Raw genomic sequence first — 20000 nt, forward strand, 5'->3', positions numbered from 1 at the left:
GCTTGCCGTAGCAGAGAGAACAGTTTATGGCTTGGAGGTAGAAGCTGTTAAGGAGCCTTTTGGACCTGGACTTGATGCTCCGGCTTGCCGTAGCAGAGAGAACAGTTTATGGCTTGGAGGTAGAAGCTGTTAAGGAGCCTTTTGGACCTGGACTTGATGCTCCGGCTTGCCGTAGCAGAGAGAACAGTTTATGGCTTGGAGGTAGAAGCTGTTAAGGAGCCTTTTTGACCTGGACTTGATCCTCCGGCTTGCCGTAGCAGAGAGAACAGTTTATGACTTGGAGGTAGAAGCTGTTAAGGAGCCTTTTGGACCTGGACTTGATGCTCCGGCTTGCCGTAGCAGAGAGAACAGTTTATGGCTTGGAGGTAGAAGCTGTTAAGGAGCCTTTTGGACCTGGACTTGATGCTCCGGCTTGCCGTAGCAGAGAGAACAGTTTATGGCTTGGAGGTAGAAGCTGTTAAGGAGCCTTTTGGACCTGGACTTGATGCTCCGGCTTGCCGTAGCAGAGAGAACAGTTTTATGGCTTGGAGGTAGAAGCTGTTAAGGAGCCTTTTGGACCTGGACTTGATGCTCTGGCTTGCCGTAGCAGAGAGAACAGTTTATGGCTTGGAGGTAGAAGCTGTTAAGGAGCCTTTTGGACCTGGACTTGATGCTCCGGCTTGCCGTAGCAGAGAGAACAGTTTATGACTTGTGAAATGTTTTGGGCTTTCCTCGGACACCGCCTGGTATACAGTACCAGTCTAAAGGTTTGGACACACCTTCTTTATTTGTACTATTGACATCAACACTATGAAACAACACATATGGAATCATATAGTAACCAAACATTCCTCTAGTTGAGAGATGTGGGAACTCCTTCAAGACTGTTTGGTAGAGCATTCCAGGTGAAGCTGGTTGAGAGAATGCCAAGAGTCTGCAAAGCTGTCATCAAGGCAAAGGGTGGCTACTTTGACAAAATCTCAAACATAAAATAAATTCTGATTTGTTAAACACTTTTTTTGGTTACTACATGATTCCATATGTGTTATTTCATAGTTTTGATGTCTTCACTATTATTCTACAATGAAGACAAGTGTTAAAATAAAGAAAAACCCTGGAATGAGTTGGTGTGTGCAAACCTTTGACTGGTACAGACCACAAATTCCCATTGGCTATACAAAAACTCTTTAACATCATCCTTAGCTCTGGCATCTTCCCCAATATTTGGAACCAATGACTGATCACCCCAATCCACAAAAGTGGAGACAAATTTGACCCTAATAACTTACGTGGAATATGAGTCAACAGCAATCTTGGCAAAACCCTCTGCATTATCATTAACTGCAGACTCGTACATTTCCTCAGTGAAAACAATGTACTGAGCAAATGTAAAATTGGCTTTTTACCAAATTACCTTACGACAGGCCACGTATTCACCCTGCACACCCTAATTGACAAACAAACAAACCAAAACAAAGTCTTCTCATGCTTTGTTGATTTAAATAAATATTTTGACTCAATCTGGCAAGAGGGTCTGCTATAGGGGCGTCTGAGGGTCTGCTATAGGGGGGTCTGAGGGTCTGCTATAGGTGGGTCTGAGGGTCTGCTATAGGGGGTCTGAGGGTCTGCTATAGGTGGGTCTGAGGGTCTGCTATAGGGGGGTCTGAAGGTCTGCTATAGGGGGGTCTGAGGGTCTGCTATAGGGGGGTCTGAGGGTCTGCTATAGGGGGGTCTGAGGGTCTAGTATAGGGGGGTCTGAGGGTCTGCTATAGGGGGGTCTGAGGGTCTGCTATAGGGGGGTCTGAGGGTCTGCTATAGGGGGGTCTGAGGGTCTGCTATAGGGGGGTCTGAGGGTCTGCTATAGGGGGGGTCTGAGTGTCTGCTATAGGGGGGTCTGAGGGTCTGCTATAGGGGGGTCTGAGGGTCTGCTATAGGGGGGTCTGAGGGTCTGCTATAGGGGGGTCTGAGGGTCTGCTATAGGGGGGTCTGAGGGTCTGCTATAGGGGGGTCTGGGGGTCTGCTATAGGGGGGTCTGTGGGTCTGCTATAGGGGGGTCTGAGGGTCTGCTATAGGGGGGTCTGAGGGTCTGCTATAGGGGGGTCTGAGGGTCTGCTATAGGGGGGTCTGAGTGTCTGCTATAGGGGGGTCTGAGGGTCTGCTATAGGGGGGTCTGGGGTCTGCTATAGGGGGGTCTGAGGGTCTGCTATATGGGGGTCTGAGGGTCTGCTATAGGGGGGTCTGAGGGTCTGCTATAGGGGGGTCTGAGGGTCTGCTATAGGGGGGTCTGAGGGTCTGCTATAGGGGGGTCTGAGGGTCTGCTATAGGGGGGTCTGAGGGTCTGCTATAGGGGGGTCTGAGGGTCTGCTATAGGGGGGTCTGAGGGTCTGCTATAGGGGGGTCTGAGTGTCTGCTATAGGGGTGTCTGAGTGTCTGCTATAGGGGGGTCTGAGGGTCTGCTATAGGGGGGTCTGAGGGTCTGCTATACAAATTGAAGGAAAACGTTAGGAACACCTTCCTAATATTGAGTTGCACCGTTCCTTAACCTGTCTCCTCCCCTTCCTCTACGATGATTTGAAGTGGATTTAACAAGTGGCATCCATAAGGGATCATAGCTTTCACCTGTATTCTGGCTCTGACGCTCGTCGGATGTGGCAGGGGGCTTGCAAACTATTATGGACTACAAAGGGAAACCCAGACGCGAGCTGCCCAGTGACGAGGGCCTACCAGACGGGCTAAATGTATTTTATGCTTGCTTCGAGGCAAGCAACACTGAATCATGCATGAGAGCACCAGCTGTTCCGGACGACTGTGTGATCACGCTCTCCTTAGCCGATGTGAGCAAGACCTTCAAACAGGTCAACATTCACAAGGCCGCGGGGCCAGAAGGATTACCAGGACGTGTCCTCAGAGCATACGCGGACCAACTGGTACGTGTCTTCACTGATATTTTCAACCTCTCCCTGACCGAGTCTGTAATACCAACATGTTTCAAGCAGACCACCATCGTCCCTGCGCCCAAGAACACTAAGGTAACCTGCCTAAATGACTACCGACCGATAGCACTCACATCTGTAGCCATGAAGTGCTTTGAAAGGCTGGTCATGGCTCACATCAACACCATTATCCCAGAAATCCTAGACCCACTCCAATTTGCATACCGCCCCAACAGATCCATAGATGATCCAATCTCTATTGCACTCCACACTGCCCTCTCCCACCTGGACAAGAGGAACACCTATGTGAGAATGTTGTTCATTAACTACAGCTCAGCGTTCAACACCATAGTTGCCCTCAAAGCTCATCACTAAGCTAAGGACCCTGGGACTAAACACCTCCCTCTGCAACTGATGGGGCTGTAGAATTTCCAGGTCCACTGACTCGGTACCGGTACCCCCTGTATATTGCCTCGTTATTGATATTTTATTGTGTTACTTTTTAAAAATATATATATTGTTTATTTAGTAAATATTTTCTGACCTCTTATTTGTCTTAAAACTGTATTGTTGGTTAAGGGCTTGTAAGTAATTATTTCAGCGGTTTGTATTCGGCGCATGTGACTATTAACATTTGATTTGACTTGATTCACATGATCAGTCTATCCCTCACACTGCCTCTATCCCTCACACTGCCTCTATCCCTCACACTGACTCTATCCCTCACACACTGCCTCTATCCCTCACACTGGCACTCACACACTGCCTCTATCCCTCACACTGGCACTCACACACTGCCTCTATCCCTCACACTGACTCTATCCCTCACACACTGCCTCTATCCCTCACACTGGCACTCACACACTGCCTCTATCCCTCACAGTGCCACTCACACACTGCCTCTATCCCTCACACTGGCACTCACACACTGCCTCTATCCCTCACACACTGCCTCTATCCCTCACACTGACTCTATCCCTCACACACTGCCTCTATCCCTCACACTGCCACTCACACACTGCCTCTATCCCTCACACACACTAGGCAGGTAGCCATACACTGCCTCTATCCCTCACATTGACACTCACACACTGCCTCTGGCCCTCACATTGACACTCACACACTGCCTCTGGTCCTCACATTGACACTCACACACTGCCTCTATCCCTCACACACTGCCTCTGGCCCTCACATTGACACTCACACACTGCCTCTGGTCCTCACATTGACACTCACACACTGCCTCTATCCCTCACACACTGCCTCTATCCCTCACACTGACACTCACACACGGTCTATGCCCCCCCCCCCCCCACACACACACACACAAAATCAGGCATCAAACACACCACTACTGTAACCCCACATGGAGTACATTGAGTGTATCTCTTGTCCTCTCTCTCCATCCCTCTCTCTCCATCCCTCTCTCATCCCTCTCTCTCCATCCCTCTCTCCATCCCTCTCTCCATCCCTCTCTCTCATCCCTCTCTCCCTCCATCCCTCTCTCCATCATCCCTCTCTCTCTCCATCCCTCTCTCCATCCCTCTCTCCATCCCTCTCTCTCATCCCTCTCTCCCTCCATCCCTCTCTCCATCATCCCTCTCTCCCTCCATCCCTCTCTCCATCCCTCTCTCCATCCCTCTCTCCATCCCTCTCTCCATCCCTCTCTCCATCCCTCTCTCCATCCCTCTCTCTCATCCCTCTCTCTCTCCATCCCTCTCTCCATCATTCCTCTCTCTCCATCCCTCTCTCCATCCCTCTCTCCCTCCATCCCTCTCTCTCCATCCCTCTCTCCATCCCTCTCTCTCCATCCCTCTCTCCATCCCTCTCTCCATCCCTCTCTCATCCCTCTCTCCATCCCTCTCTCCATCCCTCTCTCTCATCCCTCTCTCTCTCCATCCCTCTCTCCATCATTCCTCTCTCTCCATCCCTCTCTCCATCCCTCTCTCCATCCCTCTCTCTCCATCCCTCTCTCCCTCCATCCCTCTCTCCATCATCCCTCTCTCTCCATCCCTCTCTCCATCATCCCTCTCTCCCTCCATCCCTCTCTCCATCATCCCTCTCTCTCCATCCCTCTCTCCATCATCCCTCTCTCCCTCCATCCCTCTCTCCATCTCTCTCTCATCCTTCCCTACATCCCTCTCTCCATCTCTCTCTCATCCTTCCCTTCATCCCTCTCTCTCCATCCCTTTCTCCATCATCCCTCTCTCTCCATCCCTCTCACCATCATCCCTCTCTCCCTCCATCCCTCTCTCCATCTCTCTCTCATCCTTCCCTACATCCCTCTCTCATCCCTCTGCCCTCTCCTTCTCCATCCATCCCTCTCTCCTCTTCTTCTCCATCCCTCTCTCCTCTCCTTCTCTCTCCTCTCCTACTCCATCCCTCTCTCCTCTCCTTCTCCATCCCTCTCTCCTCTCTTTCTCCATCCCTCTCTCCTCTCTTCCATCCCTCTCTCCATCCCTTTCTCCTCTCCTTCTCCATCTCTCTCTTTTCTCTAACCACTAGGCAGGTAGCCTAGTGGTTAGAGCGTTGGGCCAGTAACCGAAAGCTTGCTAGATCGAATCCCTTAGCTGACAATGTAAAAATATGTCGTTGTGCCCCTGAACAGGGAAGTTAACCCACTGTTCCTAGGCTGTCATTGTAAGTAAGAATTTGGTCTTAACTGACTTGCCTAGTTAAATAAAAAAAATATCCCTCTCTCTCTCTTATCCTTCTCCATCCAGCTGACAGTAGTAGATACGAGTTAGTCTACACACCAGGAAACAGATGTGGTGGACTAGCTAGATAACCCACAGTAGAAGCCCAGTGTGTGTCTGTGTATAAGGTTGAGTGATTGTAGTTGTAATCCAGTCCATTATGACATCAGCTGGGTTTTTTAATCCATCATGTTGACTCTTCCTGTCCATTATGGAGTTACCATACCTCCCACTGTGCCCTAAATCAGGGCTTCTCACACACGCAATAAAAACAACAATATCGCCGATGCCAAGAGAGAGGTGGGCCTCATAGTAGATCTCCTTGTTTTGATTGGTCATGAAGTCATAGTAGAATCCTTGGTTTGATTGGTCATGAAGTCATAGTAGATCTCCTTGGTTGGATTGGTCATGAAGTCATAGTAGATCTCCTTGGTTTGATTGGTCATTAAGTCATAGTAGATCTCCTTGGTTGGATTGGTCATGAAGTCATAGTAGATCTCCTTGGTTTGATTGGTCATGAAGTCATAGTAGATCTCCTTGGTTGGATTGATCATGAAGTCATAGTAGATCTCCTTGGTTTGATTGGTCATGAAGTCATAGTATATCTCCTTGGTTTGATTGGTCATGAGGTCATAGTAGATCTCCTTGGTTTGATTGGTCATGAAGTCATAGTAGAACTCCTTGGTTTGATTGGTCATGAAGTCATAGTAGATCTCCTTGGTTTGATTGATCATGAAGTCATAGTAGAACTCCTTGGTTTGATTGGTCATGAAGTCATAGTAGATCTCCTTGGTTTGATTGGTCATGAAGTCATAGTAGATCTCCTTGGTTGGATTGGTCATGAGGTCATAGTAGATCTCCTTGGTTTGATTGGTCATGAAGTCATAGTAGATCTCCTTGGTTTGATTGGTCATGAGGTCATAGTAGATCTCCTTGGTTTGATTGGTCATGAAGTCATAGTAGAACTCCTTGGTTTGATTGGTCATGAAGTCATAGTAGAACTCCTTGGTTTGATTGGTCATGAAGTCATAGTAGAACTCCTTGGTTTGATTGGTCATGAAGTCATAGTAGATCTCCTTGGTTTGATTGGTCATGAAGTCATAGTAGAACTCCTTGGTTTGATTGGTCATTAAGTCATAGTAGATCTCCTTGGTTTGATTGGTCATAGTAGATCTCCTTGGTTTGATTGGTCATGAAGTCATAGTAGATCTCCTTGGTTTGATTGGTCATGAAGTCATAGTAGATCTCCTTGGTTTGATTGGTCATAGTAGATCTCCTTGGTTTGATTGGTCATAGTAGATCTCCTTGGTTTGATTGGTCATAGTAGATCTCCTTGGTTTGATTGGTCATGAAGTCATAGTAGATCTCCTTGGTTTGATTGGTCATAGTAGATCTCCTTGGTTTGATTGGTCATGAAGTCATAGTAGATCTCCTTGGTTTGATTGGTCATGAAGTCATAGTAGAACTCCTTGGTTTGATTGGTCATGAAGTCATAGTAGATCTCCTTGGTTTGATTGGTCATGAAGTCATAGTAGATCTCCTTGGTTTGATTGGTCATAGTAGATCTCCTTGGTTTGATTGGTCATAGTAGATCTCCTTGGTTTGATTGGTCATAGTAGAACTCCTTGGTTTGATTGGTCATAGTAGATCTCCTTGGTTTGATTGGTCACAGTAGATCTCCTTGGTTTGATTGGTCATAGTAGATCTCCTTGGTTTGATTGGTCATAGTAGATCTCCTTGGTTTGATTGGTCATAGTAGATCTCCTTGGTTTGATTGGTCATAGTAGATCTCCTTGGTTTGATTGGTCATAGTAGATCTCCTTGGTTTGATTGGTCATAGTAGATCTCCTTGGTTTGATTGGTCATAGTAGAACTCCTTGTGTCCTATTTTATCTCTCTTGAGTTCTGATAATGAGGGATGTCCCTGAGGACAGGGTTCCCCGGACCCAAAACGTTTTAGAACATTTGCACTAAATAGCTTAAATACTGTGTGTGTGTGTGTGCGTGTGTGTGTGTGTGTGTGTGTGTGTGTGTGTGTGTGTGTGTGTGTGTGTGTGTGTGTGTGTGTGTGTGTGTGTGTGTGTGTGTGTAGGTTTGCTCCGCTGCACCATGCTGCTCTCAGTGGGAACCTGGAGCTCATCTCTCTGCTGCTGGAATCGCAGGCCACCGTGGACATCAGGGACCAGAAGGGTGAGACACACACACACACACACACACACATATACACACACACACACATATACACACACACACGCTGCCGGCCGTAGTCTGATTCTGTCTGTTCCTCCGTGGTTACCGTAGGGATGCGCCCACTGCACTACGCGGCTTGGCAGGGGAAGGCGGAGCCTATGAAGATGCTGCTGAAGTCTGGTTCGTCGGTCAACGGCCAATCAGACGAGGGACAGATCCCTCTGCACCTGTCGGCACAGCACGGACACTACGACGTGGTGAGTCACATTAGCTGTTGTTTAGCTAACGGCTAACGGAAGAGTTTCTGCTATCGATGTCATCTCCTGCCGTTGTGCCCTGGAGCAAGGCACTTAACACCTTAACCTGCTCCAGGGGCGCTGTGCTGTGTCTTCCAACCTGTGTGGGTATGTATCTTAGAGGGGTCGGGGCGGCAGGTAGCTTAGTGGTTAGATGGGGGGGCAGGTAGCCTAGTGGTTAGAGGGGGGGGGGGCAGGTAGCCTAGTGGTTAGAGGGGGGTTGCAGGTAGCCTAGTGGTTAGAGGGGGGGGACAGGTAGCCTAGTGGTTAGAGGGGGGGGGGCAGGTAGCCTAGTGGTTAGAGGGGGGGGGGGGGCAGGTAGCCTAGTGGTTAGAGGGGGGGCAGGTAGCCTAGTGGTTAGAGGGGGGGCAGGTAGCCTAGTGGTTAGAGGGGGGTTGCAGGTAGCCTAGTGGTTAAAGGGGGGGCAGGTAGCCTAGTGGTTAGAGGGGGGGACAGGTAGCCTAGTGGTTAGAGGGGGGGGGGCAGGTAGCCTAGTGGTTAGAGGGGGGGGGGGGGGCAGGTAGCCTAGTGGTTAGAGGGGGAGCAGGTAGCCTAGTGGTTAGAGGGGGGTTGCAGGTAGCCTAGTGGTTAGAGGGGGGGCAGGTAGCCTAGTGGTTAGAGGGGGGGACAGGTAGCCTAGTGGTTAGAGGGGGGGGGGGGAGGTAGCCTAGTGGTTAGAGGGGGGGGGGACAGGTAGCCTAGTGGTTAGAGGGGGGGGGGACAGGTAGCCTAGTGGTTAGAGGTGGGGCAGGTAGCCTAGTGGTTAGAGGGGGGTTGCAGGTAGCCTAGTGGTTAGAGGGGGGGCAGGTAGCCTAGTGGTAGAGGGGGGGGGGCAGGTAGCCTAGTGGTTAGAGGGGGAGCAGGTAGCCTAGTGGTTAGAGATGTTGCTCCAGCACCAGTCTAATCCGTGTGTTGTTCCCCCAGTCTGAGATTTTGCTTCAGCACCAGTCTAATCCGTGTTGTTGTTCCCCCAGTCTGAGATATTGCTCCAGCACCAGTCTAATCCGTGTGTTGTTGTTGTTGTTGTTCCCCCAGTCTGAGATGTTGCTCCAGCATCAGTCTAATCCGTGTTGTTGTTGTTGTTCCCCCAGTCTGAGATGTTGCTCCAGCACCAGTCTAATCCGTGTGTTGTTTTTGTTGTTGTTGTTGTTGTTGTTCCCCCAGTCTGAGATGTTGCTCCAGCACCAGTCTAATCCATGTTGTTGTTCCTCCAGTCTGAGATGTTGCTCCAACACCAGTCTAATCTGTGTGTTGTTGTTCCCCCAGTCTGAGATGTTGCTCCAGCACCAGTCTAATCCGTGTGTTGTTGTTGTTCCCCCAGTCTGAGATGTTGCTCCAACACCAGTCTAATCCGTGTGTTGTTGTTGTTGTTGTTGTTCCCCCAGTCTGAGATGTTGCTCCAGCACCAGTCTAATCCGTGTGTTGTTGTTGTTGTTGTTGTTCCTCCAGTCTGAGATGTTGCTCCAGCACCAGTCTAATCCGTGTGTTGTTGTTGTTCCCCCAGTCTGAGATGTTGCTCCAGCACCAGTCTAATCCATGTGTTGTTGTTGTTGTTCCCCCAGTCTGAGATGTTGCTTCAGCACCAGTCTAATCCGTGTGTTGTTGTTGTTGTTGTTGTTGTTGTTGTTGTTGTTGTTGTTGTTGTTCCCCCAGTCTGAGATGTTGCTCCAACACCAGTCTAATCCGTGTGTTGTTGTTGTTCCTCCAGTCTGAGATGTTGCTCCAACACCAGTCTAATCCGTGTTGTTGTTCCTCCAGTCTGAGATGTTGCTCCAGCACCAGTCTAATCCGTGTGTTGTTGTTGTTCCTCCAGTCTGAGATGTTGCTCCAACACCAGTCTAATCCGTGTGTTGTTGTTGTTGTTCCCCCAGTCTGAGATGTTGCTCCAACACCAGTCTAATCTGTGTGTTGTTGTTGTTGTTGTTCCCCCAGTCTGAGATGTTGCTCCAACACCAGTATAATCCGTGTGTCGTTGTTGTCGTTGTTCCCCCAGTCTGAGATGTTGCTTCAGCACCAGTCTAATCCGTGTTGTTGTTGTTGTTGTTGTTCCCCCAGTCTGAGATGTTGCTCCAGCACCAGTCTAATCCGTATGTTGTTGCTGTTGTTGTTGTTGTTGTTCCTCCAGTCTGAGATGTTGCTCCAACACCAGTCTAATCCGTGTGTTGTTGTTGTTGTTGTTGTTGTTCCCCCAGTCTGAGATGTTGCTCCAGCACCAGTCTAATCCGTGTTGTTGTTCCCCCAGTCTGAGATGTTGCTTCAGCACCAGTCTAATCTGTGTGTTGTTGTTGTTGTTGTTCCTCCAGTCTGAGATGTTGCTCCAACACCATCTAATCCATGTGTTGTTGTTGTTGTTGTTCCTCCAGTCTGAGATGTTGCTCCAACACCAGTCTAATCCGTGTGTTGTTGTTGTTGTTGTTGTTGTTCCCCCAGTCTGAGATGTTGCTCCAACACCAGTCTAATCCGTGTGTTGTTGTTGTTGTTGTTGTTCCCCCAGTCTGAGATGTTGCTCCAACACCAGTCTAATCTGTGTGTTGTTGTTGTTGTTGTTCCCCCAGTCTGAGATGTTGCTCCAACACCAGTCTAATCCGTGTGTTGTTGTTGTTGTTGTTCCCCCAGTCTGAGATGTTGCTCCAGCACCAGTCTAATCCGTGTGTTGTTGTTGTTGTTCCTCCAGTCTGAGATGTTGCTTCAGCACCAGTCTAATCCGTGTGTTGTTGTTGTTGTTCCTCCAGTCTGAGATGTTGCTTCAGCACCAGTTTAATCCGTGTGTTGTTGTTGTTCCCCCAGTCTGAGATGTTGCTCCAACACCAGTCTAATCCGTGTGTTGTTGTTGTTCCCCCAGTCTGAGATGTTGCTCCAACACCAGTCTAATCCGTGTGTTGTTGTTGTTGTTGTTCCCCCAGTCTGAGATGTTGCTCCAACACCAGTCTAATCCGTGTGTTGTTGTTGTTGTTGTTGTTCCCCCAGTCTGAGATGTTGCTCCAACACCAGTCTAATCCGTGTGTTGTTGTTGTTGTTGTTCCCCCAGTCTGAGATGTTGCTCCAACACCAGTCTAATCCGTGTGTTGTTGTTGTTGTTGTTCCCCCAGTCTGAGATGTTGCTCCAGCACCAGTCTAATCCGTGTGTTGTTGTTGTTGTTCCTCCAGTCTGAGATGTTGCTTCAGCACCAGTCTAATCCGTGTGTTGTTGTTGTTGTTCCTCCAGTCTGAGATGTTGCTTCAGCACTAGTTTAATCCGTGTGTTGTTGTTGTTCCCCCAGTCTGAGATGTTGCTTCAGCACCAGTCTAATCCGTGTATAGTGGACAATGCAGGAAAGACTCCTCTCGATCTGGCCTGTGAGTTCGGCAGGGTCGGGGTGAGTAACTAACTGTACTGACTTCATTACCTATTTACTTTGCAGTTTTGTTGGTGTTGGATGGACTTTGGACACTGGCCATCCGGGTTAGAAGACCTCCATTTTACTATCCCGTGACGTTGATCCCGTGACTTTGTTCTAACCAAGGGTGCTGTGGTGGTGTTTTTGGGCTTGTTTGGCAGATGTTTTACTAGCCCAGACTGAAAACTACTAAACTACTAGACGGGCTTGGTTAAAACTACTAGCCTTGAGCTAACAGGCTTGGTTAAAACTACTAGCCTTGAGCTAAAAGGCTTGGTTAAAACTACTAGCCTTGAGCTAACAGGCTTGGTTAAAACTACTAGCCTTGAGCTAACAGGCTTGGTTAAAACTACTAGCCTTGAGCTAACAGGCTTGGTTAAAACTACTAGCCTTGAGCTAACAGGCTTGGTTAAAACTACTAGCCTTGAGCTAACAGGCTTGGTTAAAACTACTAGCCTTGGCCTAACGAGCTAGGTTAAAACTACTAGCCTTGGCCTAACGAGCTAGGTTAAAACTACTAGCCTTGGGCTAACGGGCTAGGTTAAAACTACTACCTTGGGCTAACCGGCTTGGTTAAAACTACTAGCCTTGAGCTAACAGGCTTGGTTAAAACTACTAGCCTTGAGCTAACAGGATTGGTTAAAACTACTAGCCTTGACCTAACAGGCTTGGTTAAAACTACTAGCCTTGAGCTAACAGGCTTGGTTAAAACTACTAGCCTTGAGCTAACAGGCTTGGTTAAAACTACTAGCCTTGAGCTAACAGGCTTGGTTAAAACTACTAGCCTTGAGCTAACAGGCTTGGTTAAAACTACTAGCCTTGAGCTAACAGGCTTGGTTAAAACTACTAGCCTTGGCCTAACGAGCTAGGTTAAAACTACTAGCCTTGACCTAACGAGCTAGGTTAAAACTACTAGCCTTGGGCTAACGGGCTAGGTTAAAACTACTACCTTGGGCTAACCGGCTTGGTTAAAACTACTAGCCTTGAGCTAACAGGCTTGGTTAAAACTACTAGCCTTGAGCTAACAGGATTGGTTAAAACTACTAGCCTTGACCTAACAGGCTTGGTTAAAACTACTAGCCTTGAGCTAACAGGCTTGGTTAAAACTACTAGCCTTGAGCTAACAGGCTTGGTTAAAACTACTAGCCTTGGCCTAATGAGCTAGGTTAAAACTACTAGCCTTGGCCTAACGAGCTAGGTTAAAACTACTAGCCTTGGGCTAACGGGCTAGGTTAAAATACTTTCCGTGGGCTAATGGGCTCTGTTAAAACTACTAGCCTTGGGCTAACGGGCTAGGTTAAAACTACTACCTTGGGCTAACCGGCTTGGTTAAAACTACTAGCCTTGAGCTAACAGGCTTGGTTAAAACTACTAGCCTTGAGCTAACAGGCTTGGTTAAAACTACTAGCCTTGAGCTAACAGGCTTGGTTAAAACTACTAGCCTTGGGCTAAAGGGCTTAGGTTAAAACTACTAGCTTTGGGCTAATGAGCTAGGTTAAAACTACTAGCCTTGAGCTAACAGGCTTGGTTAAAACTACTAGCCTTGAGCTAACAGGATTGGTTAAAACTACTAGCCTTGACCTAACAGGCTTGGTTAAAACTACTAGCCTTGAGCTAACAGGCTTGGTTAAAACTACTAGCCTTGAGCTAACAGGCTTGGTTAAAACTACTAGCCTTGGCCTAATGAGCTAGGTTAAAACTACTAGCCTTGGCCTAACGAGCTAGGTTAAAACTACTAGCCTTGGGCTAACGGGCTAGGTTAAAATACTATCCGTGGGCTAATGGGCTCTGTTAAAACTACTAGCCTTGGGCTAACGGGCTTGGTTAAAACTACTAGCCTTGAGCTAACAGGCTTAGTTAAAACTACTAGCCTTGAGCTAACAGGCTTGGTTAAAAATTCTATCCTTGGGCTAACGGGCTTGGTTAAAACTACTAGCTTTGGGCTAGCAGGCTTGGTTAAAACTACTATCCTTGAGCTAACGTGCTTGGTTAAAACTACTAGCCTTGGGCTAACGGGCTTGGTTAAAACTACTAGCCTTGGCCTAACGAGCTAGGTTAAAACTACTAGCCTTGGGCTAACGGGCTAGGTTAAAACTGCTACCTTGGGCTAACCGGCTAGGTTAAAACTACTACCCGTGGGCTAACGGGCTGGGTTAAAACTACTACCCTTGGGCTAACGGGCTTGGTTAAAACTACTAGCCTTGGGCTAACAGTCTTGGTTAATTTCCATCCCTGTCCATGATCAATATGCAACTAGCACACTGCCAGAAAATCCTTGTGATGGCCAGTGTGGGTGTGGGATTTTGCTCCAGCAGTAAATGTGTGTGTGTGTGTAGGTGGTTCAGCTCCTTCTCAACAGTAACGTGTGTGTGTGTGTGTGTGTGTGCGTGTGTGTGTGTGTAGGTGGTTCAGCTCCTTCTCAACAGTAACGTGTGTGTGTGTAGGTGGTTCAGCTCCTGCTCAACAGTAACGTGTGTGTGTGTGTGTGTGTGTGTGTGTAGGTAGTTCAGCTCCTTCTCAACAGTAACATGTGTGTGGCCCTGCTGGAACTGAAACCAGGAGATTCTACTGACCCCAATGGGACCTCTCCTCTACACCTGGCGGCCAAGAACGGACACATAGACATCATCAGGTAACACACACACACACACACACTCTCTCTCTCTCTCTCTCTCTCTCTCTCTCTCTCTCTCTCTCTCTCTCTCTCTCTCTCTCTCTCTCTCTCTCTCTCTCTCTCTCTCTCTCTCCTTCCTTCCTTCCTTCCTTCCTTCCTTCCTTCCTTCCTTCCTTCCTTCCTTCCTTCCCCCTCTCTCTCCCTTTCTCTCTCTATATCGGTCACATCGACAAATGACCCAGCCTTATATGGTCATACTATCAACTAATGACCCAGCCTTATATGGTCAGACTATAATTATACTATAAAACAAATGACCCAGCCTTATATGGTCATACTATCAACTAATGACCCAGCCTTATATGGTCATACTATCAATTAATGACCCAGCCTTATATGGTCATACTATAATTAAACTATAAAATACTTGGCCCAGCCTTATATAGTCACACTCTCAACTAATGACCCAGCCTAATATGGTCATACTATCAAGTAATGACCCAGCCTAATATGGTCATACTATCAAGTAATGACCCAGCCTAATATGGTCATACTATCAACTAATGACCCAGCCTAATATGGTCATACTATAATTCTAATTTCAACAAATGACCCAGTTAACCATGTTAGGGTATATTGATAGTTGGAGTTAGTATTTATTGGGCCAGATGGTTAACCATGTTAGGGTATATTGATAGTTCTAGTTAGTATTTATTGGGCCAGATGGATAACCATGTTAGGGTATATTGATAGTTGGAGTTAGTATTTATTGGGCCAGATGGATAACCATGTTAGGGTATATTGATAGTTCTAGTTAGTATTTATTGGGCCAGATGGTTAACCATGTTAGGGTATATTGATAGTTCTAGTTAGTATTTATTGGGCCAGATGGATAACCATGTTAGGGTATATTGATAGTTGGAGTTAGTTTTTCTTGGGCCAGATGGTTAACCATGTTAGGGTATATTGATAGTTCTAGTTAGTATTTATTGGGCCAGATGGTTAACCATGTTAGGGTATATTGATAGTTCTAGTTAGTATTTATTGGGCCAGATGGATAACCATGTTAGGGTATATTGATAGTTCTAGTTAGTATTTATTGGGCCAGATGGTTAACCATGTTAGGGTATATTGATAGTTCTAGTTAGTATTTATTGGGCCAGATGGATAACCATGTTAGGGTATATTGATAGTTCTAGTTAGTATTTATTGGGCCAGATGGCTAACCATGTTAGGGTATATTGATAGTTGGAGTTAGTATTTATTGGGCCAGATGGTTAACCATGTTAGGGTATATTGATAGTTGGAGTTAGTTTTTCTTGGGCCAGATGGATAACCATGTTAGGGTATATTGATAGTTCTAGTTAGTATTTATTGGGCCAGATGGCTAACCATGTTAGGGTATATTGATAGTTGGAGTTAGTATTTATTGGGCCAGATGGCTAACCATGTTAGGGTATATTGATAGTTGGAGTTAGTATTTATTGGGCCAGATGGATAACCATGTTAGGGTATATTGATAGTTCTAGTTAGTATTTATTGGGCCAGATGGTTAACCATGTTAGGGTATATTGATAGTTCTAGTTAGTATTTATTGGGCCAGATGGATAACCATGTTAGGGTATATTGATAGTTCTAGTTAGTATTTATTGGGCCAGATAGATAACCATGTTAGGGTATATTGATAGTTGGAGTTAGTTTTTCTTGGGCCAGATGGTTAACCATGTTAGGGTATATTGATAGTTCTAGTTAGTATTTATTGGGCCAGATGGTTAACCATGTTAGGGTATATTGATAGTTCTAGTTAGTGTTTATTGGGCCAGATGGATAACCATGTTAGGGTATATTGATAGTTCTAGTTAGTATTTATTGGGCCAGATGGTTAACCATGTTAGGGTATATTGATAGTTCTAGTTAGTATTTATTGGGCCAGATGGATTAACCATGTTAGGGTATATTGATAGTTCTAGTTAGTATTTATTGGGCCAGATGGCTAACCATGTTAGGGTATATTGATAGTTGGAGTTAGTATTTATTGGGCCAGATGGTTAACCATGTTAGGGTATATTGATAGTTGGAGTTAGTTTTTCTTGGGCCAGATGGATAACCATGTTAGGGTATATTGATAGTTCTAGTTAGTATTTATTGGGCCAGATGGCTAACCATGTTAGGGTATATTGATAGTTGGAGTTAGTATTTATTGGGCCAGATGGCTAACCATGTTAGGGTATATTGATAGTTGGAGTTAGTATTTATTGGGCCAGATGGATAACCATGTTAGGGTATATTGATAGTTGGAGTTAGTATTTATTGGGCCAGATGGTTAACCATGTTATGGGATATTGATAGTTCTAGTTAGTATTTATTGGGCCAGATGGCTAACCATGTTAGGGTATATTGATAGTTGGAGTTAGTATTTATTGGGCCAGATGGTTAACCATGTTAGGGTATATTGATAGTTGGAGTTAGTTTTTCTTGGGCCAGATGGATAACCATGTTAGGGTATATTGATAGTTCTAGTTAGTATTTATTGGGCCAGATGGCTAACCATGTTAGGGTATATTGATAGTTGGAGTTAGTATTTATTGGGCCAGATGGCTAACCATGTTAGGGTATATTGATAGTTGGAGTTAGTATTTATTGGGCCAGATGGATAACCATGTTAGGGTATATTGATAGTTGGAGTTAGTATTTATTGGGCCAGATGGTTAACCATGTTAGGGTATATTGATAGTTCTAGTTAGTATTTCTTGGGCCAGATGGATAACCATGTTAGGGTATATTGATAGTTCTAGTTAGTATTTATTGGGCCAGATGGATAACCATGTTAGGGTATATTGATAGTTCTAGTTAGTATTTATTGGGCCAGATGGATAACCATGTTAGGGTATATTGATAGTTGGAGTTAGTATTTATTGGGACAAATGTGCTCAAGCGATCGACAAAAACTGTCCAGATGAACATAAATGTATAAAACAATTATTTAAAAAAATCTGTCTGTGTGTATGTTGTGTTGTGTGTGTGTGTGTGTGTGTGTGTGTGTGTGTATGTTGTGTTTGTGTGTGTGTGTGTGTGTATGTTGTGTTGTGTTTGTGTGTGTGTGTGTGTGTTGTGTGGTCCCCAGGCTGTTGATCCAGTCTGGAATAGACATCAACAGACAGACCAAGGCTGGCACGGCTCTGCATGAGGCAGCTCTCTGTGGGAAGACTGAGGCAGTTCGCCTCCTGCTGGATGTAAGAGGAACTACAACTAACCTTTAATCATTAACCCCTGACCCCTAACCCCTGACCCCTGCATGAGGCAGCTCTCTGTGGGAAGACTGAGGCGGTTCGCCTCCTGCTGGATGTAAGAGGAACTACAACTAACCTTTAATCATTAACCCCGACCCCTAACCCCTGACCCCTGCATGAGGCAGAGCTCTGTGGGAAGACTGATCGTTCCCTTAGCATCAGTCCAACACTAACTAACCTGATTTGGCCTGATCGTTCCCTTAGCATCAATCCAACACTAACTAACCTGATCTGGCCTGATCGTTCCCTTAGCATCAGTCCAACACTAACTAACCTGATTTGGCCTGATCGTTCCCTTAGCAGCAGTCCAACACTAACTAACCTGATCTGGCTTTGATCGTTCCGTTAGCATCAGTCCAACACTAACTAACCCTGATCGTTCCCTTAGCATCAGTCCAACACTAACTAACCTGATTTGGACTGATCGTTCCCTTAGCATCAGTCCAACACTAACTAACCTGATCTGGCCTGATCGTTCCGTTAGCATCAGTCCAACACTAACTAACCCTGATCGTTCCCTTAGCATCAGTCCAACACTAACTAACCTGATCTGGCCTGATCGTTCCCTTAGCATCAGTCCAACACTAACTAACCTGATTTGGCCTGATCGTTCCCTTAGCATCAGTCCAACACTAACTAACCTGATTTGGCCTGATCGTTCCCTTAGCATCAGTCCAACACTAACTAACCCTGATCTGGCCTTGATCGTTCCGTTAGCATCAGTCCAACACTAACTAACCTGATTTGGCCTGATCGTTCCCTTAGCATCAGTCCAACACTAACTAACCTGATTTGGACTGATCGTTCCCTTAGCATCAGTCCAACACTAACTAACCTGATTTGGCTTTGATCGTTCCCTTTACAAAAGGTTCTTGAAACCACTGAACTCGGAAGCCTTTCTCAGAATTCCTCCCTCTTTTAAACACACCTCAACAGGTTCAGCCTCACTTCTGCCTTTTTTGTGTAAATGTATCAATAGTGCAGGGTTAGATCCAAGGTAGAGGCGCTAGTGCAGGGTTAGAACCAGGGTAGTGACACTAGTGCAGGGTTAGAACCAGGGTAGTGACACTAGTGCAGGGTTAGAACCAGGGTAGTGGCACTAGTGCAGGGTTAGAACCAGGGTAGTGGCACTAGTGCAGGGTTAGAACCAGGGTAAAGACACTAGTGCATTCGAACCAGGGTAGTGGCACTAGTGCAGGGTTAGAACCAGGGTAGAGGCACTAGTGCAGGGTTAGAACCAGGGTAGTGGCACTAGTACATTAGATCCAGGGTAGAGGCACTACTGAATTAGAACCAGGGTAGAGGCACGAGTGAATTAGAACCAGGGTAGAGGCTCTAGTGCATTAGAACCAGGGTAGAGGCACTCATGAATTAGAACCAGGGTAGAGGCTCTAGTGAATTAGAACCAGGGTAGAGGCTCTAGTGAATTAGAACCAGGGTAGAGGTACTAGTGAATTAGAACCAGGGTAGAGGTACTAGTGAATTAGAACCAGGGTAGAGGCACTATTGAATTAGAACCAGGGTAGAGGCACTAGTGAATTATAACTAGGGTAGAGGCACTAGTGAATTAGAACCAGGGTAGGGGCACTAGTGCATTAGAACCAGGGTAGAGGCTCTAGTGCATTAGAACCAGGGTAGAGGCACTAGTGAATTAGAACCAGGGTAGAGGCACTAGTGAATTAGAACCAGGGTAGAGGCACTAGTGAATTAGAACCAGGGTAGAGGCACTAGTGGACTTCCTGAATTTACTGTAATTGAAATGTAATTGAGCCCAACCCTGGTTGTTAAAGAAGCCCTAACCCTGAGCCTTGTCCCTACCATAATCCTAATCCTAACCCTAATCCTAATCCTAACCTTAATCCTAATCCTAACTATAACCCTAATCCTTATCCTAACCCTAATCCTTATCCTAATCCTAATCCTAACCATAACCCTAACGCTAACCTTAATCCTAATCCTAATCCAAACCCTAACCCTAATCCTAATACTAATCCTAATCCTAACCCTAATCCTAATCCTAACCCTTATCCTAACCCTAATCCTTATCCTAACCCTAATCCTTATCCTAATCCTAATCCTAATCCTAATCCTAACCATAACCCTAACGCTAACCTTAATCCTAATCCTAATCCAAACCCTAACCCTAATCCTAATACTAATCCTAATCCTAACCCTAATCCTAATCCTAATCCAAACCCTAACCCTAACCCTAATCCTAACCCTAACCCTAATCCTAACCCTAATCCTAACCCTAATCCTAATCCTAACCCTAACCCTAATCCTAATCCTAACCCTAATCCTAATCCTAACCCTAATCCTAACCCTAACCCTAATCCTAACCCTAACCCTAATCCTAACCCTAACCCTAAACCTAATCCTAATCCTAATCCTAACCCTAATCCTAACCCTAACCCTAATCCTAACCCTAATCCTAATCCTAATCCTAACCCTAATCCCTGTCCCTACAGAGTGGTATCAATGCAGCGGTGAGGAACACCTACAGCCAGACTGCTCTGGACATAGTTTACCAGTTCTCTGCTTCACAGGCCAGCAGAGAGATCAAACAGCTACTCAGAGGTACAGGTGTGTGTGTGTGTGGTGTGTGTGTGTGTGGTGTGTGTGTGT

At 46.2% G+C, this 20000-nt stretch overlaps 1 protein-coding gene across 7 annotated transcripts in view; it reads left to right on the forward strand.

Moving 5' to 3' along the window:
- Window positions 1-20000, forward strand: part of LOC109885954 (caskin-1) — a 134775-nt gene that overhangs the window by 47457 nt on the left and 67318 nt on the right. For all 7 annotated transcript variants that reach the window (XM_031820813.1, XM_031820815.1, XM_031820812.1 and 4 more), the window contains exons 3-8: window positions 7701-7798; window positions 7910-8055; window positions 11355-11450; window positions 13973-14103; window positions 17210-17318; window positions 19844-19952. In XM_031820813.1, the coding sequence (XP_031676673.1) occupies window positions 7701-7798; window positions 7910-8055; window positions 11355-11450; window positions 13973-14103; window positions 17210-17318; window positions 19844-19952 (689 nt within the window). The remainder of the gene's footprint in view (window positions 1-7700; window positions 7799-7909; window positions 8056-11354; window positions 11451-13972; window positions 14104-17209; window positions 17319-19843; window positions 19953-20000) is intronic.

This window comes from Oncorhynchus kisutch, unplaced genomic scaffold (genome assembly GCF_002021735.2).
Source record: "Oncorhynchus kisutch isolate 150728-3 unplaced genomic scaffold, Okis_V2 scaffold3689, whole genome shotgun sequence".
Lineage (NCBI taxonomy): Eukaryota > Metazoa > Chordata > Actinopteri > Salmoniformes > Salmonidae > Oncorhynchus > Oncorhynchus kisutch.